This window comes from Micropterus salmoides, unplaced genomic scaffold (assembly GCF_014851395.1).
Source record: "Micropterus salmoides isolate LMB-PRFRI ecotype aquatic unplaced genomic scaffold, ASM1485139v1 Ms_hic_scaffold_13, whole genome shotgun sequence".
NCBI lineage: Eukaryota > Metazoa > Chordata > Actinopteri > Centrarchiformes > Centrarchidae > Micropterus > Micropterus salmoides.
In genome coordinates, this window is record NW_024040374.1 from 7232492 (window position 1) to 7260094 (window position 27603).

Sequence of the window (27603 nt, forward strand, 5' to 3'; positions counted from 1 at the left end):
TTTGAAACAGTTAAAGTCCTGTATGTTGCGACCAAATGAGTCTTGTATGACAATACTAACAGAATTAGGCTGAATTTGTATCATGACTACATAATACACAATTCTATTTTAGATTAGTGGTGGCTTAAAGGTTAGAGAAGCAGTTTGATACCCAGACCCCATCACAATAAATCTTAGAGGGAAAAGTCCCTCCCACATTAAAACCTCTGAGGTGCTCTCGAGCATGGAACCTAAACCTAACTGTTCCAGTGGAGCTGCTCAGTAGCCAACAGATAAGACTGTAGTTGTCTTGGGCAGCTTCCAAGCGAATGTTTGTGAGCATGATCACAAAAAAGTGTTGCGTTTATGATACAAATAAAAGTTTTAAAAGAAAGAGAGAGAGCGAAGTCTGGATTCGTATAAAAGTAAAATTGAAGAATAGATTCCAGAAGAGCATTTTGGAAAATTTTGGTCACATTGTCCAAATCAAGGAAGAATGTCATTTTACTTTGGTACTCTGCAAAATTAACCTAGCAAGGTCAACCATATTATGTGAAATGTGGGTATTATATACATGGCTGGATGCTACAATTGTGCCAATCCCTCTAGCTCCGGTTTCATATTTAAATGGTGTCATATTATCAGAGTGCCATCAAACATGGTGTGTGCACATGCTCTCTCTCTTTCTCTCTCTCTCTCTCACACACAAAAGCATGCTGCATGTCTTAAAGAAGTATGATGTCAATCTGCCACTGTATTACTCCCACCACACACCCCCATTACAATAAACTCATCTTATATGAGCATACATAAAAAGAGATGAGGAACAAGACTAGCAAATAAACACTGCTAGTCTTGTATAGATCATAGACTGTCTACACTTACAGCTACACCAGGGTCATAAAAACAATCTTCAGCTGGGCACTGAATGAGAATTTGTAGTTGCTGTCCTACCAGACAATTTATTCACCGTGATCAAAACAAAAGCTCTGCATTTTCTATGGTCTGCGTTTATTTTTCAAGCCCTGTGAATGTGATGAATTAATATGGTGTGAATATCTGCCCTATTTGTGCTGTCAGTGTTTATTTTGACATTACTGGGCGGCGTTGTAGTTCTCATCCACAAACACCGGGAAGCGCCAATGAGCAGGTTTCCAACCGGAACTTAACTCCACGTGCTGAGATTGGCCACCGGCGGAAGAGGGTTTGTTTTGATATAGGGAGGTTGAGTTCAACGTGTGGCTTGAATTCTCCTGTAATGTGCTCTTTAATTATACCAACAACAGACATAATGTCAACTGTGGAGAGCCAAGTGGGAAACAGCGATCCGGAAGACAAGCTGAAAGGCACCAAAAGAAAGATTTCTCTCTCCAAGTAAGTGTTTTAACAGAAAGTGAAGTTATTGCTAACTTAGCTAACAGATTAATGTTTGTTTTAATGTTTCTCGAGCCTAGTTTGGACTGTTGTAGAAGTTATAAAGATATGACGAGTGGCCGATATAGCCATTAGCAAATATAAAACATCAGCTATCGTTATGTGCTATCGTTAGCTTAGGTAACGTAACGTAATGTTAACGCTAGCTAGCGTAACATAGTTAGCACACCATTAGTTAGCTACCTGCACCAAACTCCCACACTGTATTTACTGCCAGTCTTTATCTTTTCTCTGCTTCATCCTTTTATCTCTTCTATCTATGAGTTCTGTCGGCTAAACTGTGTCACCCTATGTGTTAATAGAGTACCTGATTGTTATAACTGCTGAATGTCTGTGCTTGGACGTTTTAATGTTTTATTTCAGTCAAGTCACGTTAGGTTGTTTATTGCACTTTTTGCTCCTGTTATACGTCCTGTCACAGTTTGTGTCAGTTTAACTTTAAAACTGCCCAAAATTTACATGCACCATGCTGACATGTCGTCTGTCCTGCAGTTGTGGTGTGTGTGGATCAGAAGAAGCAAAGTATAGATGCCCTGCCTGTCTTGCCCATTCTTGCAGGTGAGATTATTACAGTAAAAGTAATGCAGTTATTTCACCGTCAAATCTCAAGTGTTCCTTTAAATACATTTGTGTCTGTGGGGTCACAATTTAATTAAAGGGATAAAGACAAAATTATGTTATTTTTGTTCTTACTCTGTTTTTCTTGTGAAATACTGGGTTCTTTGACTTGATCATGCCTTCATAAGTAGTGATCTGCTGCTAGTGTATATTTTTATAGATAAATGTTTGAATTCCCTAAAGTAATCTTTTCATCATATTTAGATGATGAAGGAATTAAACGGAACTAACCATTTTAATATGTAGATGGAGGCTACATTGCAGCCATAGAGCTACCCATATTCTTTATATAATGTATTTGAAACCCTAACATAAAATATTAGCAATGCCAGATGCTACAAGAGCCTGTGTGCTGTGACTTTTGATTCTTTCGGTTAGCAAAAAGTACAGTTTAGTAAGAGTACACCAATAGAAGATACGCCAGGTTGTTGTAAAACTTGTATTACATGGAGTAAAGAGTTTTTGGCCAGCCCAAGGCTTCTATTTGGCAGAAATGATCTTCCCCAGGTGCTTACAAACAGTCTCTGAATTGAGTCTGAAGTTATGTAACGTGAGGTAAGATGAGGATGGAATGGGCACAGGAAAAAGATGTGGCCTGTGTAGTCCTTCCAAAGATTGTATTTGTGTATGTGTTGGACAGTATGCACTGGATAGGGGCAGTAAAGAATGCAGAAAGAGTGAGGTTTGCTCAAACTCTTGATTGGATACAGGGTTGGCAGGTTTTGGCAATTTAATCAAAGAAAACACAGGAATCACATTTAGGGGCATATTCACACTAAAAAATAGCTCTAGTTTATTTTGTCCAGGACCTTGGATAATTTATTGGTTGTGAGCACAATTGCAGTCAGATAGTCCTTGAATCATTATCCCTTTTTATGATGTTAGATAAATACTTGTTTATAGTGTTGAGATTGTTGTGAGATCATATGCATAAGATGAATTCCTTTAGTGGGTTGATTTAACCTTGGTATTCTGCTGTATCTCTATGATGAGATCATACTATTTCATACATCATAAAAGAGTTATTCCATCTGTGTCTTATGTCACTAGTAAAAACCAAAGAAATTGATCTGCTCTTTCTGATTAAAAAAAATAAACAATGAATCACTAAAGAATGATGTTAATAAAATCAGTTCTACCTTTGCGTGCAGTAATGTAATATTTATGATTTACTCTTGGCTAGGTTTTTGTTTTTACTGACTGAACTTTACTTTGATTCATGGCCAGCAACAACAAGGCACCGGCGATGGTCCATAACCTGTTCCTTAAATTCTGCTGATGCTGAAGCATTTACAACTTAACCTTCAAGTACTAAATGGCATTTTGAAGGTCATACCTGAAAATTTCATTACGATTTATCAAAGGGCACCAGGGGGAACTGTCATGGTTACCTGTTGTTGTTGGCCTCATTCAGCATTCCTTTTACATAGTTTCTAGGGATACAGTCTTTGTGTGACCCTGACCAAATACCTTTCTCTCAGCAAGTGTCTGAAAATGGCTCTTTCCATCCATGGATTAAATCATGCAAATAATCTATCAACCATGTTTTATTATGTTTTATTTATTTATTTTTTGGTAAGATCTTCATGAAGCCAGATTTCTTGTTATTTTACTAATATTACTATATACTAATATATCTAATTATTGTAACAGTACCTGTCATCTCTGTCATTGAATTTGTTATTCGTTTCTTCTTTCACAGTTTTACAATTGCTTCAAGTTAAAATGTTGCAAAGGAAGAAGAGTTTAACTTGTTATTGGGAGGGAAGTGGAGTACAGATAATGTCTTTTTTTATGTCTGCACAAGTAGTTGATGGGTGTCCAAAAACAATATGAGTCAGGCAGACAGCTAGTCATTGTTTGTATTAGTCAGGGGTGTGCTATAATTGCATCATATTTGTCAGTCTCAGTTCAGCAGACCAGCAGTCCATAGATTACATTTGTTACATTTTCTCTCTTTGTCCAGTTTTTAGTGACGAAACGCGCTCTGCAGAGCTACTGCTACTACTGGGCTACTGTAGAAACATGGCAGCGCAACATGGCGACTTCCATGTAAGGGGGACCCCAAGTGTATGTAGATAGAAATGGCTCATTCTAAGGTAGTATGTACATAATGGTGTACATGCATATTATATTGCATTTCTTCCAATAAATCCTCCTAAATATTACACACTGAACCTTTTTAAATATGAATATGTATTTACTCCAGTAAACTGAATATCTTTGGGTTGTAGACTAAACAAGACATTTGAGGACGTCATCTTGGGCTTTGAGAAACAATGATCGAAATGTTTCACCATATTCTGGCATTTTATAGACCAAAAAGCAAGTCAATCAGTTGAAGAAATAATCAACAGATTAATCGACACTGAAAATAATCATTAGTTGTAGCCCTCGTGGAAAGTCGGCCAAACCAGATTCTTTTGTCTTTTGTTTGTGTATATTTTCCTAGCTTGCTGTGTGTGAAGAAACACAAGGAAGATTTGGGATGCAGTGGAGTTAGAAATAAAACTGCATTTGTGACCCTCTCACAGTTTGATGAAATAGCGCTTCTCAATGGTGAGCATTTCCTCTACTTCTTCCCATGACTAAAAAACTTAATAGTGTTAGCAGTAAACTGTAAAGTAGAACTTCAAGCTAACCATCAAGTGTTCATAGTCATTATGGTTGTCGGCATATGTGTTTCTTTATTCATACAAAATAGATGATATATGATACCGCTGATACCATTAATATCGGGGTATTTTATTAATGAGGTGGTACTAAAAAATGCTATTCTTTTACTTTAAAGTGTGTTTACTATTTTTCTTTTACCTGTGCTGTAGACTACAGGTTTCTGGAGGATACAGGACGATTTGCTGATGGTGCCACCAGAGACAAACTCATCCGGACTCCTCGTGCCACTTTTAAAGTACGTTCTTGATTTACCTTCCATGCCTAATGTTGGATACTGGAATTTAAATGTTCCCTGTGGTGTTTTAGACCTCTAGTAGTGCTATAGAGCTGTTTTTCCATGAGTGGGTGCCAGGCCCGTTTTGTTTGCCACACGAATGATAATGCACATGCATGCTCGTTACGAGATACACATTCCTTCCAAGGGTGTCACATTATCCCACTGAAGGTTATAAGACATTAGCAATGACGGGGAAGAAGAACTTACTAGTTGCTAGTAAACATGAATGTAAACCATGCAGGATTTGAATACTTAAAAATCAGCATCGTGTTTTATGAGTATCGAAATGCCCCCGACACATACGTTTCGGTGAGTAACACTGACGTAGAGTGAACTCTTTATGTTGAAATAAGTTGAACTTATGTGAACATGAATTCAGGCAGCAGCGTATTAGGGATAACTCAGAGGAATACTTTAGAAAACAGTGAGGGTGGTCAGTATTGTAGGACTGAAAGTCCTCGTTCACTACCAGAAATAAACTTTATTCATAGAGCATTTATTAAAAAAGTGCTTCACAGTAAGAAAGATGAAGTAAGATACCACGATAAATGATAAAAAAATACACATAAAGATCTTCAATCCTAAAACAAACAGGGACCTAGGAGCTTCTCCAAGAAAAGAGAAGAGGCTGTTGCAATAATCAAGGCTCTATGCGATAAAAGCATGTACAACTGTCTCGCATGTCTAAATTTATGTATGTAATTACTTCCTATTTGAATATGATGCCACATATGGTGCCTCAGTCTGTCCAGCAGCACAAGAATTTAACACACGCCTGCATCAGCATTTATTAATAGTCATTAGTGACTCTAGGAAGGGCTGTCTTGGTGTGATGGTACTGACGAAAACCAGATTGAAACTTTTCATAGGTACTTTTACACAGCACTGCTTACACTGCTTTGAAGCAATTTTTTTGAGAATCTTAGAACCAGAAGCTAGTTTCAGGCGATAGTCATCTTGAAGGGTATGATTAAGCCCAGGTTTTTATTAGGACTGGTTAGAGCTTTGTTACATTAAAAAGTATTTGTATACATTTAATAAATGGCTTTAATTTTTACACTTTATCTTTCACTTTTTTTGTGATTGTCTTTAGTAGGCACCTTTTCAGAAACAACTTCATTGTAAGAAGAGCAGATACATCAGGTTGGATATCAGCTGCATTTATAGCAAAAAAAACCCACCAAACATCTAAATGCTTTTTATTGCTTTACTTGTATAATTTGTGGTTGTAGTTATGTAATGCTTACTGCTGCTTCTCCAAACCACAGGCATTCATTTATGTAATATTCAGTGTCCCTGCCAGGGCTCACCTGTACTGTTACAGACTAAAAGACAATGTAAGTGATATTTGATAGCTTGGTGTAATGCTTTTGGGAGATTTTTAGAGGTCAACAAATCAGTCAAAATAACGAGGCTTATTCTCAGCTAGAGATAAAGGCTTGGCACATAAGCTTTGGGATTTGGGTTTCCACAAGAACATTGGTAGTAGAGTAATCTTTTAGTGGCCTTGTACAGCCCCACCTTTTAATAAATTTATTTCACTATATCTCACTACTTTGAATTCATTAAGGCCTTACATGGGTGCCAGAAAGGATTCACTTATACTTAAGTTCAGGTAATCTTTAGTTTAATTGCCAATGAAACTTGCACAGCCGGATTCATTGATGCACAACAGATGTTTGGTATTTAGACCTTTTTGTTCTTAGAGAAGATGAGCCCCCCCACCACACACACACACACACACACACACACACACACACACACACACAGATTTTTCCAGTGAACTGAAATGCCGGCCTGTGGTCCCAACAAATCTGTTCAAGTCTAAGAATAGAAGCTTTCTGTTACATCCTGTTTCACTAAAAAGTTGTTATGTCTGATCTATGCTGCTGTGAGTCTTTATTAAAGGTCTGATAACTGTTGGATTGTTGTTCTGTTTGGTTTTATGAATATTGATGTGTTTTTGGGCCTTATATATATAAAAATACTTAACTGCGCTATACCTCTTTTCTTTGACACTACCATATACAGAAATATACTGTGTTAATGTTGTGCATACTGTTAAGTGCTGCAACTAGTGATTATTTTATCAATTCTGATTTATTATCAATTAACCATATGTTCCAAAACCTAAAGATATTCAGTTTATTATCATTAAAGACTAAGAAACAAGAAAATATTCACATTTTTAAACTGAATTATTTGGGGCATTTTTGCTTAAAAATGTAGTATTAAAATTGTTGCCAATTGATTTTCAACAGCTTTCAGCTCTATACTGTACTGTACTGTCCACTTTTCTGTTTTCCAGGCAAAGAGGCTGGCAGCAAATGCCAGAAAGATGAATATCACATTGAGGTTCCTCCCCGTCACCTTCACTAAGAGCAGAGAAAACTCCACGTTCTTCCTTGCAAAGTAAGAATGAAATAACCCACAAAAAAAATATTTTTACATTAAACAGAATAGTATTATTTGTCTTGTCCATAGCTGTAGTTTGACAAAATTAGTGTTTCATAGAATACAAGAGCAACAAATCATTTAAATTTGTCCAGGACTGCAGAGGTAATTTTTGTGACTCTATGCTATGAAGCAGTGAGTTGTACAATTAAAAGTACCATCAGTATCTTTATTAATTTAAAGAACACTACACAAGCATTATTTTTACTCTGTACCATCTTTAGACCATATCTGAAATATGTAAATAATTATTCATTTCTTAAATATCCTTGAAACATGCTACATTATCATAGAGAAGAACACAAACATTGTATTGCAACACTATGGGTGTTTGGATTTCTATCACAGCAGCACTGCTTAAAGTCTTACCCAAACATTTTGAGACTGTGATACGCTCAGTCAGAGACAAAAGACAACACTTCACGGTTTTCTGGTGAAGTTAAGTCCTGCTTAGTCTGGAGCAAAATGAGATTCTGATTAGTGATGTTTTACTTTACCACAGGATGGCACTCTTGCTAAGCCCTAACAGCGGTTCCATCTAGTCCTGGCTCTCTTTAGGTTATCTTATGGTACTCGTAATGATGAAAAGCAGTTTCTGTTAAATGTGTGATCAATATTTTACATTATGTTTACCATTTTCTCAACGGAGATTCAGCTATGGTGACGTACTTTTAGTTGTTGCTTGACAGTTTTGCTGTAAGTGTTAAATCCTATACAGGTTACTAGAAAAAGGACACCATGCTTTCCATGCTGCAGATAAACCATTATTGGGCAACTGCTGTGCTTCTCCTCCATTATGACAACAATTAAACGGAATGATCGGTAAACTGCTGCAGGACTACATGAATAAAAATGTATTAAACCCTAGGCTAAGTGTGTTTCACAGGCTGTAATAATATATTATGCAATCTAGTCATTCATGAGAAGACTTTTTGAAGACATGTTGACCACATTTGTAATTTGTTGGGAGTTAGTTCCATCATTATTAAAATGTTTGATATTTTCATAAATGGTAATATTTTACCCAGTGTTGTAGCTGGATAGCCCTGGTGTTTTTATTGCAGTCAGTAATTACGTTCACAAAATGTAAGATCTTCAAATAAGCATTACCTTGTCAGACTTTGACTCCTTGTGGCCAATGAATGAACAGCTAAAAGGTTAAATGGTATTTCACTGATTAATTTATCATACACCCACATCACCATCAATATGGTGTTGCTATTTAGTGTTTCCCCATTGGTTATATTGATTTAGGAGGAATGATTTCAGTGTAGTCAACTTTGCAGCCTTGCAGTAATTTAGAGAGTGAGCCTTATTACTTCCCGTAGACCCCAAAGTAGTAAGTAATTCTTTGCATGGGCACTTTTCCAATTTGCTCAGTTCCACTGGTGGTCTTGTCATGTTTGGCATCTTTTATCCCTCCTTGGACAACCTACCTTCTGCTGCTCATTTTCCCATTCTTTTGAGGCTGAGCCTGCCACTCTAATCCCTCTGTGGAAGAATAGAGGAGGGAAAGAGGGAAAAATGGTTATTGAACTGCATATTAAAGTTTTATGAGCCTGAAATGCCCAGGGACAACATTGGGTGCCAATCAGGATTGCCACTAAATGAATCCTTTGTCAGTCCCTCCAGCTGGTTTTATGTTGTTACTTTCCCTTTCACCACCCTCTTTTCCATCCTTAAAGTCTACCACTCTGTCATGTCTGTCTCTGGTGTTTTGCAGGCGGTAAATTAAATGTGCACGTCAAATCTCAGGATGAGGCAACATCATGTCAGGTTGTAGTAGCACACACTGCCCACCCTCCCACCCCAAACTCCCTAATCCCAACTCAACACTTGAGATGGTGACAGAAAGTTTTTGTAAGCTAAGACCAGAATGTCTGCCAAATGTTTGTTATTTTATAAAGGTTCACACCTGGTAAATGTCCCACAACTGCTCCAGCAAAAGACATACGAAGAATCTTTATGCTTTATGCTGCTGCCGTTTGGAATCTTTGGCCAGCTGCACAGCCTTATTTCTTTGTTTTGTCTGGTTAGGTTCACTGTGTCTCAGATTTTTCAACTAACCGCAACGGCGTCCCATTCACAGACCAGTAAATGGACACAAGGGATGGGATGAAAGGTATACAATAAATTGCAAGGGAATAAGAGAGAATGTGCTTCAGAATGTACCAAGTACATAATATAAAAAGCAGATGTGTGAGCAGTGTGACTGCAGCTGGTTAGCGACATATTCATGCTACGCACTCACGCTGCCAGAGAAGGATCATTACTGGCAGACAGCTGACTAGAGGGCTTTCATGCCTGGCAATGGTGTGCGTGTGTGTATGTAAGTGTGAACGTATGAGTGTGAGTTTGTGAGCATGTGTCTCCTTGATTAAATGTTTGTAGGCAAAATAATGGCCGTGCAACTACTTTCTTTTCACCTTTTGCCGGTGACTAATTCCAAAAACAAGGAACAAACAGTACAGAAATTGATGAAGTATTACAGGCTACCTCTAAGTTCAGCCCTTGGAGGGTAAGTATATAGTAGCTGGCATTTGGCAGAACATTGGGAGTAGTTGTTAGGGTGGAATTATGTTTTCTACAGCCTCAGCTTGGCATGGCAGGGCATTTTCCTCACTGAGTGAATGGACTTGAGTGGACTGGACAACACTTTGCAGTGGCAGTTACTGTGGATAATAATTGAACATATTTCTATAATAACTTGAGATAATTAGTAATGTGAATAACGGTGGATTTGTACCATATGTCAGTTTGTCATATATTGGGAATGAGGCTCAATTAACCCAACTCTCTCTTAGATGAGACCTAGTTTTCTTTCCTGATATTGACCATAGACTTTAAAGATGGATGTCTCCACTGTACAGAAATGAAGCCAAAATATCCCAGATACAGGCACTGCGTGGAAAGCTTTTAATCTTAAACAAAAGTAGGAAGTGTTTGGTTTACACTAATGTTTGTTCAGCAGACATCACCAGATTTCATTACAGCTGCAATAGCAAGGCAAAGGAGATGGGAGGCGTGCTATTAAAGTGCAGTTACCATGCTTCAGTTGCATAGTTGGTGAAAGTTAGAACAGAAATGGTTACCAGTTTCTTTTGGTAGTGTTTCAGAACTCCAAAACTATTAAAAGCTGGATACTGCGTGTTTGCCATCACCAACGCATAATGGTCTGGTCTTGTTCCCAAGCAGAGTCAGAATATCACTGATCAGCAGAAATATCCCCTGCTGTGAAGGTGCAGTAAAAATGCTCTTGCACAACACGTCATAGCTAAAGCTTGCAGTACTGGGACAATTGAGAAGGGGTGTAATTTTAGAACCTCAATTAGGCCAATTAATGCAATTTTGAAAATACTGTAATGTAGAAACCCAAGTGGTGTATGAAATATTGCATGTGATGAACAAATGCACAAATGGATTAAAGTAGACAGCCATATTTCACCCCAGATTTCATGGCGGCGGACGACTATTCATCACTTTGCACACTCACATGCACCCGACTCCTACTTTCCAGAAACTAAGTTCAAATGAAACAATCAGCAGCAGCTTAACGCAAATGTTTTTGAGACTCCAGCAGGCAACCTTTGGCTGCCAATGGCCAGATTAACCACTGCTGATGCAGAGCAGAGTCTGTGCCGACTTGCCATCCGAGGTAAACCTCATATCAGAATTGCAAGCGGCAGTTTCATCAGTGTTGCAAAAGCTGTCATCACAATTGGCTACATAACTGGGCTACAGGCTGCTCTCTGACTCTGAGTAAAATTCCAAACTGTAAATTAAGCAGAAATGTGAGTGTGTTGCATGAGCTAGAGAGAATATAAACCTAGCATGTGTCATGTTTGGTTGACAGAATTTAAATAATTGGTTTCCCATGTGTTGTTCAAAATGAATTACATAGTTTTGTTCTTGAACATTAGAAGTATAGCGTTAATGACTTGCCTTTCTGGAAAAGAGGAGCTTAGCTAAGAACTCACTCAGCATTTCAGGGAATGCAGACCCAAGACTTAACATTGTGGCATTTGCCCAGCATCTGTGGCTAAAGACAGAAGTTAAAGAAGGAATCTTAAGATACAGCTGCCTCTAATCTTTGTCTCCCCTCTCTTTTGTCCATCAGCCTCTCTGCCACTCCACCCTCTTGAGGTTGTAGATCTAGCCATGGCGTTGGATACTGGATTTATTTGTTGTTTCTCAGTAGAGAAGCCCCAAAACCTGTCATCTTATTCCACCACTTGCTACCAAAATCCTGGCATCTGCCTGTGACGGGCAGATACACAGGACACATGGTTTTATATGTGCCATTTTTGTTGGATCTGTCCAATCTTTAATCCATCCAAATGGATCTGCTCTGACTGCCAGAGTACCAGTCAGGCTTTCTGCTCTCTAGTGCTGATGGCACAAGTAACTCAAATCGCTTACCTAATCAGTAGTGTTCTTGTTAATGAATTCATCCATCCTTCACTGAGTCTGCTTTATTTCTCAGTCTCCCTCATGAATGCAGACAATTGCTCACTCTGTTAAAGTTTAGAGAGAGGGGCATCCTGAAATACAAATTATTTGTAGGTCTTTCTGTAAGATGTTTATTATGCATTTGACACTAAAATGTCACACTTTGTACACTTATAGTGTAGTATAGTTTTGTAGTTAGGAGCAGAACAAAGACAGTACTCACCAAAGCCTGGACACTAGGCTTAGTATTTATAAGTCTCTTCATGGCAAAGATGACTAATTTAGCCACTACTGGGAATGACCACTTCTAAAAAAAAATAAAAAAAATAAAAGTTTTAAAGTGAAAGACAAAACCTGACTCATCACTTGCGCTTGCGCTTTTCAGTCTAGCTCCAGGGCTTGAATAACTTGGATTGCTATTTAAATCAGTACCTACATTGAATGACTATATTGAGTATTGTAGCAATTATTAAAACGCATTCAACACCAGGCCTTTGTTCCTAAAAATGGGGCAGCAAGCAATGACCGCTTCCATCTCCTGTCCGCAACCCAGGATGCTGAAAATAATTTGAAACCTCAAGGTTTTTTACCCCTTTACTGAGGTTTCAGAGTGAGACAAAATATCACAATCTGAATCTGGAGCCTACAGTATTGCTTACAGAGCTGACCATAAACTGTCCTGGCTATCCTTAAAAAATTTATGCTCTGCAATGTATTCTTTCTCATATATATGCAAACACACATACAGTTACGGATTGATACCCATTTAATAGCTCAGTCATGGACTGAGATATTTGAAGGAATCAGGTTTTGTCCCTATAAACAAGCAGTTAATTACTTGTACAGTATTAGTACTGATGTTTACATTTTTCCCATTCTATTCTGGCCATGTATCAATCCTATTTTATTTGTTTAGGCTTAGTTCTTGTGGCCTAAAAGCTGTTAATCCCTCTTGGAGGAGAAAATACCTTTTTAATGCAGGCCGGAAGCAGATAGCTTGTTTGCATGGAATTCTGTTGAAGTTATAAACCTAACAGCATAATGTTTGTGTGGTAAGTCTTTTTAAACAGGCATGTTTTCCGGAGGAATTGTACTACTTGTATTTACACAGTTACATGTGGGAACTGGCTTGCAGAACTATCTTTTCACTGTTTGATACGTTTTTTTTTTTTTTCTCAGCAGGTTCTGGTATTCAAAGTAGTCGCGCTCTACTGTCCGTGCTTCTGTTTTGACATTTTAAGATGCTCTCTCCTCTTTTTTCCCCCTGACAATGAATGATGGCACTTATCCCAGGTATGCACTGTGGCCTTGCCAGAAATCATTACATGCATCTTTGGGCAAGCCCCTTTTCCATTGAAAGACATAGTTTCCATTTGCTGTAATGACAGAATAATGGCATCACACCTGGTGCTCCACCTCTTTTGCTTACACGTACAAACACATACACACCTGTACACGTATACACATGCACACATACTGATGCACTGAAGAAGAAACTCAGCCAAAACTGAGCAAATACAAACTCCTCTGACTAAGGGGTTAGAGGTGTTGGGTACCTCCTACAGTTGCGTAGGGAATCCCCTCCCGGCCCCATATCTTCCCTCCCAGCATTCCTGCCGCTGCCTTCACTGCCCATAGCTTTACCCCTTCACCCTTACAGCCAAATGGAAACTCATAACCACCTTTCATTGGGTATCCTGCCAGTTCTGCACATACTTCTTTGCTTTTGAACTTGTCCTACCCATCCTGTTTCTGTTTAAGGAAAAAAACATGCCCCCTGTTGTATAATGCTACCATCTGGATCCACAAAACAACACAAGCTCACAAGCACCAGAACCATGCCTGCACTCAAAAAACACATGGGGTAGAGTTATTTTTTTTGCTGTGTTAATCCATTTCACTCTAATACCTGCTAACAACGATGGCACAATTATGACCCCAAAAAAGTGTTCAAATGCTGAACCAGTCTTTGTCAATACAAGAGAATGAAAACAAATTGTTAAATAATTGTCTTTGACGTGACTGAATCTGAACCTCAGTGTAGATCTTGCTTCGTCTAAACGGTCAAAAACTACCAAGCAGTTTCTTTTTCAATTATGTAAAACATAGAAAACAACAAATTGTCAGAAAGCTGTGACAAGCTGGAACCAGATATTTTGTATGCATTGCTGCTTGAAAAATGACTAAAATTATCACAATAGTTTTTTTGTTCAATGACTGATTAATTGATAATTTCACCTCTAAAGCCTAATGACTGAATTCCCATCACCCTCAACTGTATTTGAAGGTGAATTCTAACATAGAGTGCTAACATGCATCATAGTTTACATTACAAAATGACACCATACCATGTTTGCATGGTGGATATAGATATTTAATCTTGTTTCAGCTGGGTAACTCCTCAAAGCTTTGTCTTTAGATTTGTCAATAAAGACATGTATTTTTACTACAGTTATCAAAAGAAACCTTCAAGTTGTGCTCTGAATATCTCTTGGTGAGTACTAAACCCTAATAACTAGGTATCCCGCATGTGCCTTAAAATTATGTAAAGTCTTATTTTTCATCCGCATCCCTCAGATCCATAAAGGCCTGCGTCCTTCCACTCTGACGGAGAATGGGTTGACGAATCAACTCTACCAGATATATTGGTCAACGCAAGTCCTTGTAGTTAGGTTCAGCTCAGTATGTAGGGTATATGACTGTGGAGAGCAGGACTTAATTGATGCCTGTGCCAGTAGACTATATCCTATTCCTCAGGGCAGCAAAAAATATACTTCTACGTTTTCATTGGTTTTATCTACATAAGAGGAATCTTTCTCTGTGTGTCAAACTGGTGTTTATGTTGGCAAAATTGAAATTACCAGCGAGACCACACATTACTATTAATTAATTGATTACTGTAACAGAATAAAGGCGGAATTTCATCTCGTTATTCATATCTCCCAAACTGTTTGATATATTACATTTTGTTGGCTATTTCTGCATCATGATGACATTACTTGGTCTGAACACAGCAGCTGTTTAGGGGATAAATGTTTGGTTGTAGAGCACGCCCAGCAACCCTGAAAAACTCAACCACGTTTAATAGTTGCTGCCCAAAGTCTTACCCCAGAAGAAGTGATCATTATTTGATATCCACCAGCTGGTGTCCTAGTATTGCGTGTATATGTCATGGTCTCCATGGTGACTCTGGTTTATTCATTTACACACATGCACTCACACAGTCACACAGATGGACAAGATTTTGGAAGCAGCCAGGCGTTTTGTCTTGGACAGATTAAGATTGAATCCATTTTATGCTCTGAATTTAAACAAGGGCATTTGTGTTTGACTATGAAGGGAATACTGTGAGAGTACTAGTGACCTCATATCTGTGGAGAAAAACAGGCATCAAGCACTACTGTTTTTGATAAGCTGAAACCAAAAATGAGTTTCTCTGTGTCTCATTTAGAGAAGCACTGTTCCTATGGCACCTGAAGCTCATCTTTCCTCAGAGCAGCACGGAGTTCAGTCAGAGGAGGTGAGTTACATAACAATATTCCCCCCCCCTTCTGAACCACAAGTTTTTTTTTTTTATTAACTGAAAGCAAATGATCAGTACTGTTATAATACTGAAAAGAAGTGCTTGTTACTGTAGGGAACATTTTGTTAGACAGACCATGTTGGTGCACAGGCTGCAACTTGGCAGTAGTGACCACTCAAATCTATATGTGTTTGTGAAGGCTTGTAAAAGCTTCACAGAGACATTATCCGTTATGAACATGGTTTGACGTAGGGTAGGCAAATATAAGCCTTGGCTTCAACCTACTCCTTTTTTGGTTATTTCATTGTAAATTTACCAAATAAAATCATTCATTCATGACTTGATATGGGTGTGAACATTAACAGATTTTTTCTCACATTTGTTTTTTCCTACAAAATATCCTTCTTGTTCTAGGGTGTCTGACAAGCAAACCCTGGAGCAGATCTTGACCCGTTATATCCATCCTACAGAGTCTGATCCTGTGACACGTCAAAAGTGAGCTTTGTCCCATTAACACTTCAGTTCCATTTGATTTTTTTGTTCTGATTGTTTATACAGACCAATCACACATTTTCTACCGTGATTCTGATACCCAAAGTCAAACTCCTATAACAAGTGTCTTTTTTCCCCCCAAAATATAAAATCTGTAAACTGAGCTAACCGCCCCAGTTAACTTCTTAACTATAAGTGGAAACGTTAATACACCTACATGCTTTTTAGGCGTGTAAACATTTTATTAATATTGTTAAAAACTTTATGAAATTGTGTCATTACAAGACTGTCATGTTCTTGTCAAATACATGTAACACACCCAGTTCAAGCTGTAGAATTACCGGAGTTATGATCAGCAGAGAGCTGCTATGTGTCCATGTTTTATGACAGAGTAAGCAGACAATTCACATTAAAGTATTTGGGAATGGTGCTACTTAGAGGTCTGCTTGGACCTTTGCGACAGGTTTATTTCTTGTACAGCTGGAGTGAAAGCTGCGTCCATATTATTGGCAATAAGATTGCTGTTCATCCCATTATCTTCTCTTGAAAATCATCTGTTTTGCTATTGGCAACAACTGTGAAGTTGGATTTAGTTACTGGAGTCTCATGTTCAACAACTAGGGATGAGATTGGGGAAGAAGGCATAGCAAAATGAATTGCTCTCAAAATTTTTTGTTGAAATGCAGGTTCTGTGATATGTGCCTTTTAGCAGCATAGTATAATATCAAACACTACCACTCATACTAACACCAGTGTGAAGCAGTTACATTCATTTGTAACTGCATCATATTATCCTGACAATATTACAAAGCATATGAGCATTTTGTATTGTCTAAAGCTGTGTTGGCAAGATGCAGCCTGAGCATCACTGCTGCATATCTGAATGAGTAAAAAAAAATGAGAAAAAGTACAATGGCCTATTGTATTCCAGATTTTACTTTTTTACTTTTTTGTTAAAAATATAGGCCATTTGTAGCTATGACTGCTTGGTTTTGATGACCTGTATCAGGTCCACTGTAGCCTGCATGCCAGACCAGAGCTCCTGTAATTGAGTTTGGCAGCAGTGTGTTTAGGGATTATGCCTCACTTACACATAAAGTACAAGTTTGCATTTATAAGGGAGAAGGAATGGGTGAAGACGCAAGTATAGCTCTTAAAAGATTCATGTTAGCTAAGTATTTTTTTTTATTTTGAAATCTTTCCACGACACATTTCATAGATATTTTCTTTTTCTAATTAAAATGAAATGTAGAATGTGGACCTGTATGAATGAATTTAACGCTCTGCTCATCTGTGCGACCACACGTCGTCACAATTGTGCTTGACTTGAATGTGAACATTTCCCATAGAGTAGATGAAAAGGTGGATTGTATTTCTATCCTGATCTTTAACATCAACCAACTCAATCCAATTTCAGTCACACAGGATTCGGTTGGGTTGGTCTCTTCATGTTGTATAATTCCCACAATCTTACTTTCCTACATTTATCTCTGTAATTTTGCTCTTACTTCACTTTCTTTTTAATTTCCCAGGCTCATGTGTCTCCCAACATGAACTACAGTCTTTAAACAAGGCACGCTCTTTGATTGCAGAACACTCAGTATTTCTAATCTGAACCTGTAACAGAACAGCGATCTGAATCCTATGACCCAGCCATTGTACTGATAACAGTCAGCATTAAGCAGTCTGCTGTAAAACCATCAGCGAGAGCATATTGTAGACCGGTGCAACTCTTTAAAATAGACACCTCACTTGGTTCAGTGCCAACCATTTAGACACAACCTCCGCTTAGTGTAGATTCAAGTGAGTGGGGTTTAACTCTCCATGGCCCATTACTGGCTCTTTACAGCAGGCTAAGGTGCTGTGGCTGTCAGTAGCATGGAGCATTGTCCCTTACACAAGAAACCCCAGTCTAAGCCTATAAATATCAGTCAGCATATGAGACAAGTATACATTTCTCCCTTGTGCTATACTCAATAAGCTCTTTGTGTTTTGACCTTTATGGTAACCATCGTAGGAAATTCTTCACAGTCCATGTTCTCATGTTTTTTCTTTATTGTCTTTTTTTTTAAGGGATAGGTTGGAGTTTAGTCTCTAACCTTCTATGTTGATGTGAATTTCTGTTTCAGGTTGAAGATGTATGTGCACACCCCCTTTGATCATATGAAAATCTTCATGAAAGCAGAGGGGCGAAAGGCTAACTCTGTCAGGTGAGATTTACTTTCTACTTCTACCTCTCTTATTCCGCATTATCAGAATAATTTGTTACGTTCCCATACGTGTTACTTTTCTCTGGTAGATTTTGTCATCCTAATTGTCTGTATTTTAATTTGGCTATTTTGGTGTATATGACACATTACATCTGTTGCATGAGGCAAATTTGTGATATCGGGCTTTTTAAATAAAATTGTTTAAAAGCTGGAAGACACATTTCTCTCTTTTTCAAAAATGTGTCAGAATCCCAGTATTGCTCAGGCATCTTGTCTGTGTAACCATTTTGACCGTTTGATTGGACTTGCCAGTCATGACTGATTTATTCAGTGTGTATTAAATCTACATAATTTGTTTAGAAACATGACATCACTGACTTGTAAATTCCTGCAAAGTTACACAGCCATTTGGCAGGAAGGCCATAGAGAGTTTTTCTTCTTAGATTCCTACATTGAGAAATGCCATTGATCAAGAAACTTCTTTGCAACTTTTATCCACATATTCCATCTGCTGTCTTTCACTTTCTCTCACTCAATCTGTTTCCATAGTCTCTGTCCTGTGTGGTCTTGCTTCCTGCCCTATCTGTCTGTCTTGCTTTTTTTGATTTTTAATGAGGGTCATTGGATTGTGTGGATAGCACCCATTCGCCTCGCCTACTTTCGAATTCTTTGGCTGCCCTCCATTTCCACTTAGTCATGAAGTGAATGATGTTCCTCGGTGCTCATAACCATTACCCCCCTGGCCAGCATGAAATGTCATGAAACCTCCCATCCCATCTGTCACACATGGTCCTTTTGCTTTGCCCAGTGGGATGGGCTGCACACACTTTCAAGACAGATACATTTTATTTTGTGGCAGCATAAAGAGAAGAATTACCGAAAGACGAGTCTAGATCTGTGACATGCAAGCCACGATTTAGCACAAACTGTCAGGCTGTCACCTTTTACCCTTACATGAATTTAATGAAATTTTAAACACTTAATGTGTCATTATCTCTGATCCCACACACCTTTTGCAGTGTCACCTTCATAACGAATGTCACTACAAGGTAGTTTATAGTGCTGCATAATCACAGGTTAATAACCTAATATGAAGTGTCTTAGTGTGGAGTCAGGCCACCACGAGCCTCCAGACAGTTTCAGTGCTACTTACCAGGTCTGTGGAACTATTGGAGGGATGAACACCGTTTGGGATAGGAGGTCAAAGGCAAAGTACTGGCCGACGCATGTGTCTCTGGGCCCTCCTGGCACGGAAATGAAAGTCAGAGTTGGTGGAGTGAGCAAGGTTGGAGCCTTGGGTTGTCTAAACATTGACCAACTTCTATTCTCCGCTCTCTCTTTTCTCTACCTGGTGGGTGCACACAGCCAGGATGGCCCGGAGATACATACGTCGGCCCAAGCCTTTCCTTTGACGTTTGGAATAGGAGGCCGCTTAATACCCCTAAGGGGTAGACAGCAGATAGAAAAACAAATATAGCCAGACAGGACAAGGAAATATAGCATCAGAGTCAATCACAGAAATCGGACAAAATAGATTTGAAAATGAAAGGTTATAAGTTTTATGGAGGTGGTAGTAGAGAGCATTGTCTTAGATGTTGGTCTGAAATCTTCTATAGGTGTCAAAATAGGTTGAGATCTGGTGACTGTAAAGCCTGTGGCATTTTATTCACATCATTTCCATACTCACAATGTTTTATATATGACTTTTAACAGCTATGAGCCTGATACCGTGACAGTTGTAAATCAGACTATGGAGAAAGAATGTTTGGACGGTGTCAAGTCTGTGATTCAATGGAATAAATGGCCCTCCCTCTCCCTATTCCACGTTCTTTATCAGTAATCGTTTCTTGTTTTTACTTGATGAGTAAATTCCATTGTTAAGTTCTTAGGAAGTGTTTTTGTTAACATTGAGGATGGATAAATAGAAGTTGAGCAAAATTAGAAGGCTTGTCCAAGGGGGAATCATTTTACATTAACTAGGTGCAGTTACATAACAGGGCCATGGCCACAAACTAGAGCTCTAATAAGAAGCCCCCTACAGACTGAAGCCAGATCGCCTTGTTTAGGGATGACAAACAAGGTCAAAGCATTGCAACCACAAAGGGGCTTCCACGTTTTGAACGGTGTTATTAGTGTTATGAAGTCATGGGCAGTAGTGGTCATGGCTGCTTAAAGGCTGTTGGCCAAGTCCAACACAAAAGGGTATGACTGCATGTTTTTGTTGTTGAATGTCTACTGGAATATCAACCCACTCCAATAAAGGAGTTCTTGTGCTAAACTAAACATAGCTGTGTAACCAGTCAACATTCTCTTACGGGAAAGGAGGCAGACTGTGCATCAAGAGAGCCATTCACACCTTTGTGGATGTTTGTTTTTGTTATTTTTTAATGTTTATTTTTTATTCATTCCACTTCTGAGATCCAGAGGATGCCCTTTCCGCCTTTCCCTTACCTCTCCTTTTCCTCTCAGAAGCCGAATCCCACAGAACATCTACGCCCGTTGACGTGTGTGTGTGTGTGTGTGTGTGTGTGTGTGTGTGTGTGTGTGTGTGTGTGTGTGTGTGTGTGTGTGTGTGTGTGTGTGTGTGTGTGTGTGTGTGTGTGTGTGTGTGTGTGTGTGTGTGTGTGTGTGTGTGTGTGTGTGTGTGTGACCCATCAGACAGTGATGTTTCTGTCTTGTCCAAGCAGTGCTTTCTCTCACATATTTGTGGCAAGCCCTCTCCTTATCCGTCCTGAGCATGTTGAGCTGCTCTCCCTCAGCTTGCCCTGAAGATCTGTTCAAGTATGTTTCTGTTTAGCAGATGCTTCCTCAGTTCTCCTGCAGTGCTGGACTGGTTTTTGGTATTGTTACTAGAATAGCAAGGAATTAATAGCACCAGATTATATTGGGTAATTGTTGAGCGTCACAGTTGCAGTGTTTCCCACAGGATTTTAAGAGACTATGGTGGGTGGACCTCGGGGGATCTGGGGGAATGCCCCTCCCGGTAGAGTTTGTACATTTAAGCTTAAATGCATTCATTTGGTGCAAAATTAAGAGGTTATCTATTACTTTGCGCTCTTGTAAACAATGTTGTGCTCTAGTAAACTATTTCATCATAAAACCATTTTATAGTAGCTATAAATGGTGATGAAACGGCAACAAAGGTCAACAAATTTATTTAATGTTTTTCCAGCAACCCAAATTAAAGAATAGAAAATAAGTAATTTCCCTATTTTATTGTTGTTGTTTTATACTTAATTGGATTATATTCACAGAATCTTATTTCTATACTATATAGACACTGTATTTTGAAAACCGGATGCTGTCACATGTGTATCCTTGAGCTAAATTCATCAAGTCCGACCCATAGACCGTATATAAAAAATCCGACTCAATATCATAAATGTTGTATGTGGTTCTTGTATCGTGTAACATGAAGATTTCATAGCCTCTCTTCAGGTAGGACTCTCATACTGCAACACTTGTCTTTGTAAAGAGAGAAACTGACAGGATAAATTTTCTAACCTGCCTGTCAGCTCGCTCCGATCCGTTTCAGTTACCATGAAGGCTTTAATATGTGTGCACTCCAAATTTAGGCGTGGCTAGCTTAAAAACGAGTGACAGAAACATACCGTTAACATCACCGTAGTCACCTCAAAAGAAAAGTGGTTGTCTCGAGTCGGATGCCAAAGTGTGTGAGCGTGCGAGCTTACAGCAGCGCAGAGCAGCGCACACAAAACACAATGTTAGAGGTCTGAAATGTTGTTATGAGACGTGTAAAAATATTTTTGGTTCATTTTGAAACTATGGCGGGCCGCCATGGTCTCGTTAAACAATGGGAAACACTGCAGTTGGATTGTGGTATTTATATCTGTATAAATTTGTGGTCATCCTTATTTATTGAAGTTCCCGTCAGCCTCAGTAATACGATGAGATTTTAGGCAGGGATTTGCTTGAAACTTATCTAAATGTAAGAGTCTATATGTTCTAAATTCCTACTCTCAAAAGCAAAGTGAAGAGCATGCTGTTGAAGTGAGGACCAGATACACTAATCTGTCAAATGTGGGAATAATAGCGAATGCTTTCAGAATGTCTCTCCTCAAAGGCATGGTGCTACATTCATTTGTACACATAAAATGTAACAAAAATAGTTGAATTGAAACCTGGCCATTTGTTGAGTGAGGTGAGCATGCTTGTAAGTTTTGTAACAGTTGCAAAGAAATCCAATTCTGTCATCGGAAAGGTGTTAGGGGCATGTGGTTTCACATCCAACCTGATAAGCACTTAATTTGCTAAATGTAATGATTTAACATGTATCACACAGTGTGTCTAAATCAGAGGTAGCTAAAGAGGATGGTTATATGCCCAACCCCAAAATATCTGATTGCACCAGCATAGAAGCAACTATCATGCATCCACCACCATTGTCTTTTTATAACCTTGTAACGGTCAAATCTATAAAATATAATATTTTGGCAGAGAATTTTAGTTAACACAGTCCCTGCCTCTGAGACAGTGCAGCAGGCCCTTGGCATTGAGGAATTGGACTAAAACGCCAAAATAAAATGAAGTAAACCTGAATACTAGAATGGGTATCATTGTCAAAATGTGAAACTTGGTTTGCATAGCATGGTTCTCTTGTTTTCTTGTCTGTCTGAATAATGCTACAATATTTTGTTTACGACTGGGCTCCTGTTGTCCTCCTCTGGTTGTAGTAATTGTCCGATTTTAACAGAGTTGGGAGAAATCCAGCGTTTGTAATCTTCAAGAAGGCACTAGTCCATAACTGCTTGTCACTCACCCGCCATTGGAATGAATGATATTCATACTCATCATCAAGAAGATTTTACTCACAATATGATACAGTGAGTTTCACAAAACAATGCCAGTACCAACTAGTAGACGACCATGTACATATCCTATTTATTTTTGCACTAGCTTATTCTGAGTTTTCAACATTATTAATAACACAGTACTGTCTATTCATGATCAAGATATTTGCAGTGTCTCTTCTCCTCCTTACACCTTACCACTGCCATATCCTTGCTGATGGGTCTCAGCAGTGGAGGGGGAAACAATAGGAACCTCCCTGAAGGGAACATCACTCTTGTCCTCTGCTCTTCATTCACTAGAACACTATATAGAGACCAGATGTGTGCGTGTTCTTGGCTGCGTCATCCAGACGTGTTTCTAGAAATGGCCAGCTCTTTAACAATCACTTCGACACCACAGGGAGCTGCAATCTGCTTTGCCATCTACCCCTCTTTTGCTGTTGTTTACAAACACTTGTGTTTTATTTTAGCTTTTATATTCACAAAAATAAAAAACATCCGTGAACATTCAGTTAGACATAAAAAATAACAACAAATGGAATGGAAACATGGAAACAATCCTTGTCTAGTCTGCGTATAGCAAATGTATTCAATCCTTTTAGATATCCTGCTTTTACTTGCTGCATTATTTTCTTTTAATTACTTTGCACCAGCTTTACAAACTCCTTTCACTGCTTAACATTTTATCCTGTCAATAATAGCCTTTTTTCTATCCAGGAATCATGTACAAAATATTGAGTCCATCTTTAGATATGCTATTTCTACTCTTGTGTTGTGTAGATATCCCAAAAGTACCCTGCAACCATTTTTTGTACTGCGGCAAGAAATTTCCTGTGTGTTTTGAAACCCACAGTCTCACATATGTCCTTTATCTAGTCCCACAGGAAGTTCCAACACATTTTGCTGTTTATTTATATACTTTAGCCCACCTAAGAGAATCACTTCCAGGAGGGAGGGCTTCTTGGAAGCTGGCATGCCAGTAAAGACCTGTAAATGTCACATTAACAAAGTGCTTTGATTGGTTTTGGGAGTGGGTGACTACCTGGGCGGTTCTCAGTCTGCTTGGGCTTTTAGCAAAATAAACAATGGTAATAATCTTCAGTCTGGTGCGGTTTTGACAGTTAGTGAGGATGGTGCCAGTTACTGTGTACATCCAAATATATGATGTTTTGTATTTTGGTGATGACAACCTAAGCGGGATGGTTCTGAATTACTTTAGTGTAGAGGCAAGCCATGTCTCCCAAGAATCCAGTTAACTATTTAGTCTGGTGATTTATGACCATCCCTAATGCTTGACAGGACTACTTAGATGCAAGACTAGACTGATGTCATCTCATACTGAAGAGCTAAAGGAGGGGAAAGAGAGCCCTTGCATGTGCTTGTGAGAGATGTTGATTCTTGGTTAAGTCAGTTTCCATCTCTTGAGACAAACACCAAGCAGAATCTTCAATGTGCCAAGCCATGACTCAAATCTCTATCAATCTTCAAAAGATTCTCAGCCACCAATGTGCCACAGGCTGCTGTAAATAAAGAGCTACAGCTGCCAGTTATAGACTTTCAACAGCGTTGGCTATTTTTGCTCTGTCTTTGTTGTATCCTAGCACCTAAAAACTTGAAATTACCTTCAATGAGCCTAATATCCTGTAATTTACCCAGCATGCTGTAACTGAGTTGTCTTGTAATCACCTCTTTTGTCTCAATTTTGTCTGGAATAGGTACCATGAGTTGGACATTTACAAAACCCTAAGGGACAACCTGAGGTACAAAACACTGATTGAATATCCTGTGCTGCATGTTGTACTCAGAGATCATTGGAAGGACTATCCACTGAAAGGACTGGGTAAGAAAATAACAAAAAAAACCCACCCTTATCTAGCTTGTCATGAATTTTCTAACTCCTGCTCATAAGCTAATTTCTGCACCAACACTAACCTACTGATGGCTTATTTGTAAAACAAAATAATTTCTTCATCACTGCATTCACCTTAATGCTTCCTTTTCATCTATGTTTTCTCTAACTAAATAAACGGGTGTATATATGACATGAGTCAAAACTTTATGTAGCCCCAAAACGCCAACCCCTCGCCACTTTGCAGCATTGTATCATGTCCTGGTTTCTCCAGCTGAGACTTCAAGGCTCCCTGTTCCTTTATTTTTCACTATAGCAACATGCTACCCCAACGGAAATGAGGGTGTTCTGCACAGCATCACACACACCAACTTAACCTCAACAGCGACCATGTCCAAAAAGAGGATCAAACATGGCTTACTGTTGAACAGTGACCTCAGTGAGTTGTGAACTGACGGAAGATGTGAAAACAGGACATCAGCCTGTGGTTTTTCCTCACCTGTTTGTCACTGTCTTCTAGTACCGGATATTTAAGGCCAAGAAAAGCCATGACAAAGTAGGACTCACGAAAAGTTTTTTTTTTTTGCCTCAGTGAGATCAAACTCTACATCTGAGTAGGGTTAGCTTGGTCACAAAAGACCACGCTAACTCTATATCATTATACTGTCCGATCTGGACTGGCTGAGTGACGAATGAGGTCATTTTAGTTTGAGTATGTATGTGTTTTCAATGATAAGGTCTTGGTGCCACACTGTTTCACTATAATAGCCATAGACACATCCTGATAAATACACACGCCATGGCCTGGGAAGCTGGACAGGAAGTGATAAAGACCAATCGGACACTGTGGCAGTGGCTTATCCAGTGAGGGTAAAGTCATGTTGAAACTCAGGCAGCATGCAGCCGGTCAGTATTCTGATTAGAGATTGCAAATCTCTCTTCAATTTTCTCAAAAATCCTTTTGTAGCCTCATTGACCCTGAGCCAGAATCTCTTTGATGACATTTTTATCTTGCTGTTATGTGGGTCAGATTGTTAAATAACTGTTTTAATGTTACTATTCCAAATATAGTTACCCTTTTATAGGTGCTCTGAGAGAGAAAGGGTTTAAGTAATAAGTCATAAACAAATTTTAAACAAAAAACTTGGCCCTTTAGCCAAAACATCTAAACCCAATATTATATAGTGAGAGATTTAGTCACGTGTCTCTATTGAAAGGATTGACACTTGACAAGAAGGGTTTCTAATTTGTCCTGTTGCTGAAAATGTTTCTTTTCAACAGTAATGTTTGTAACATTGGACTGAATCAGGGCTGTACTTTTATCTATGGTCAGTGGAGAATGCCCTTTACCCATAACCTAAACTCTTAAGATGTGTATATTAATTTACTTCTAATGTTCTGTACCAAAGATAAATGGATAATGGGAGGCAGGCATAGCTTAATTGTGTCTCATGTTATAGCACAAAGAACTGAATTACATTAATCTTTTATATTATAGGCTCTGCTGAATAACCATTTTATAGAAAATGTGTTGGCAAAAGTGTCTGAGGTTTAAAGTGAATTTTCCACAAATGGACTGTGGGGAGATCATGTTGGGCAGTAATTGCTTAAAAATTCACAATTATCGTTTTTATAGTCATTAATTCTACAGCCTTTCTTTCACACGTCCACCCTTCTTTATTGCATAACTAATTGCTTGGCAAGCTGCCTCATCCGGGAACCCAGCGTGGAGCCAAACCGTAGCATCATCAGTCCCAAACTGTACCGTCCTTCTCTTTCTCACGATTTCTGTTAAGCATGACCTCAGCTGTGCTCTAACCATGTTTGTGCAACTGACCATACTGATCACTTGTTCTTGTTCTTCAAGTTTGGATGTAAGAATTTACTGATGCATGAGCCATGTTTAATCATGCTTTTTTATAGACAAATGTGTTTTCAGCTGATTCGTGTTGTTTCAGCTGAACAGTCATCAGCCTGCAGCAGTTTTGCAACAAAGACCAAAAAGGTGGACCAAGAGAAGCGGGACTTCACCCAAGTTTCACCGTTCCTACAAGGGACTTGCACCCCGGGGGGAACCAACATCTGGACAGGAACCCCAGAGACCAGCCCTGAAACTAAACCCCCACAAGAGAAAAGGGCCAAGAGAGAAGCAGGGCAGGAAGAGCCAGAGGAGGGAGAGATCATAGACAGTAGTGATGAAGAGAAAGATGAAGCAAATTCTGAAGAAAATACCTCATGTGGAAAGAGCTGTGATGGTGCCAAAAGCCCTGCTAATGACATGGTGGTGATAAAGATGAACCATCACACAGTTAATGTTGATGATGTTATTAATAAACACAGTGACCACAGCAGGGATCAGTGTATAAACGTGGACATCACTGATGACAGTTCAGCTGCCAGAGAGAGTGCTGAGGTCAGCATGACTAAGGAGGATGCTGTGAAAGAGTCGGGGCCTGTTCATACCCATCACTGTCATGATGAAAATGAGTCAGCTAATGCTGCTGGCAGCTGTGGAATTGAATGATAATGCCCAGATGTTCAGTATGAAATGCCTGTGGAGGCAGACAAATCTGCCAGGAAGTCATCAATCTTGTGTCAGTGTACAGTAGACCAATGCAATTGTTTTAAACAAGCTGTGCTAAGAAACAAGAACAATGTTTGTATGTTTACACATAGAATCATTTCAATGTTAATGTTTATTTTTTAGGTTTAGTTGATCTGTCGGCAAACATAAATAAAGACTGTTTTTGGAAATCTTTTGGTATTTGTTATACTGCTGCAGTTGATGCTGACTGTAGTATCAGACCAAATTCAATAAAAATATTTTTTGG

General features: G+C 38.9%; 1 protein-coding gene across 2 annotated transcripts; it reads left to right on the forward strand.

Annotated features, from left to right (window-relative positions):
• Window positions 1-1175: 1175 nt before the first annotated feature.
• On the forward strand, window positions 1176-27603 carry znhit6 (zinc finger HIT-type containing 6). 2 transcript variants are annotated; one of them, XM_038715260.1, is made up of 11 exons: window positions 1176-1353; window positions 1906-1971; window positions 3998-4083; window positions 4484-4590; window positions 4857-4942; window positions 7293-7396; window positions 15339-15407; window positions 15825-15905; window positions 18032-18112; window positions 24639-24763; window positions 26731-27603. In XM_038715260.1, exons 2-11 carry the CDS (start codon window positions 1942-1944, stop codon window positions 27294-27296), a joined length of 1335 nt encoding a protein of 444 aa, XP_038571188.1. In that variant the 5' UTR covers window positions 1176-1353; window positions 1906-1941; the 3' UTR covers window positions 27297-27603. The 2 variants fall into 2 exon arrangements, with proteins under 2 accessions (XP_038571188.1, XP_038571187.1); XM_038715259.1 differs by lacking the exon at window positions 3998-4083.

What these genes read in the sequence shown, in the direction of transcription:
- znhit6 (XM_038715259.1), top strand. Translation starts at nt 1,238, where the DNA reads ATGTGCTCTTTAATTATACCAACAACAGACATAATGTCAACTGTGGAG. An exon ending in CGAAAGGCTAACTCTGTCAG is followed by an intron (nt 18,113 to 24,638) that starts GTGAGATTTACT and finishes TGTCTGGAATAG; the next exon opens with GTACCATGAGTTGGACATTT. An exon ending in CTATCCACTGAAAGGACTGG is followed by an intron (nt 24,764 to 26,730) that starts GTAAGAAAATAA and finishes GTGTTGTTTCAG; the next exon opens with CTGAACAGTCATCAGCCTGC.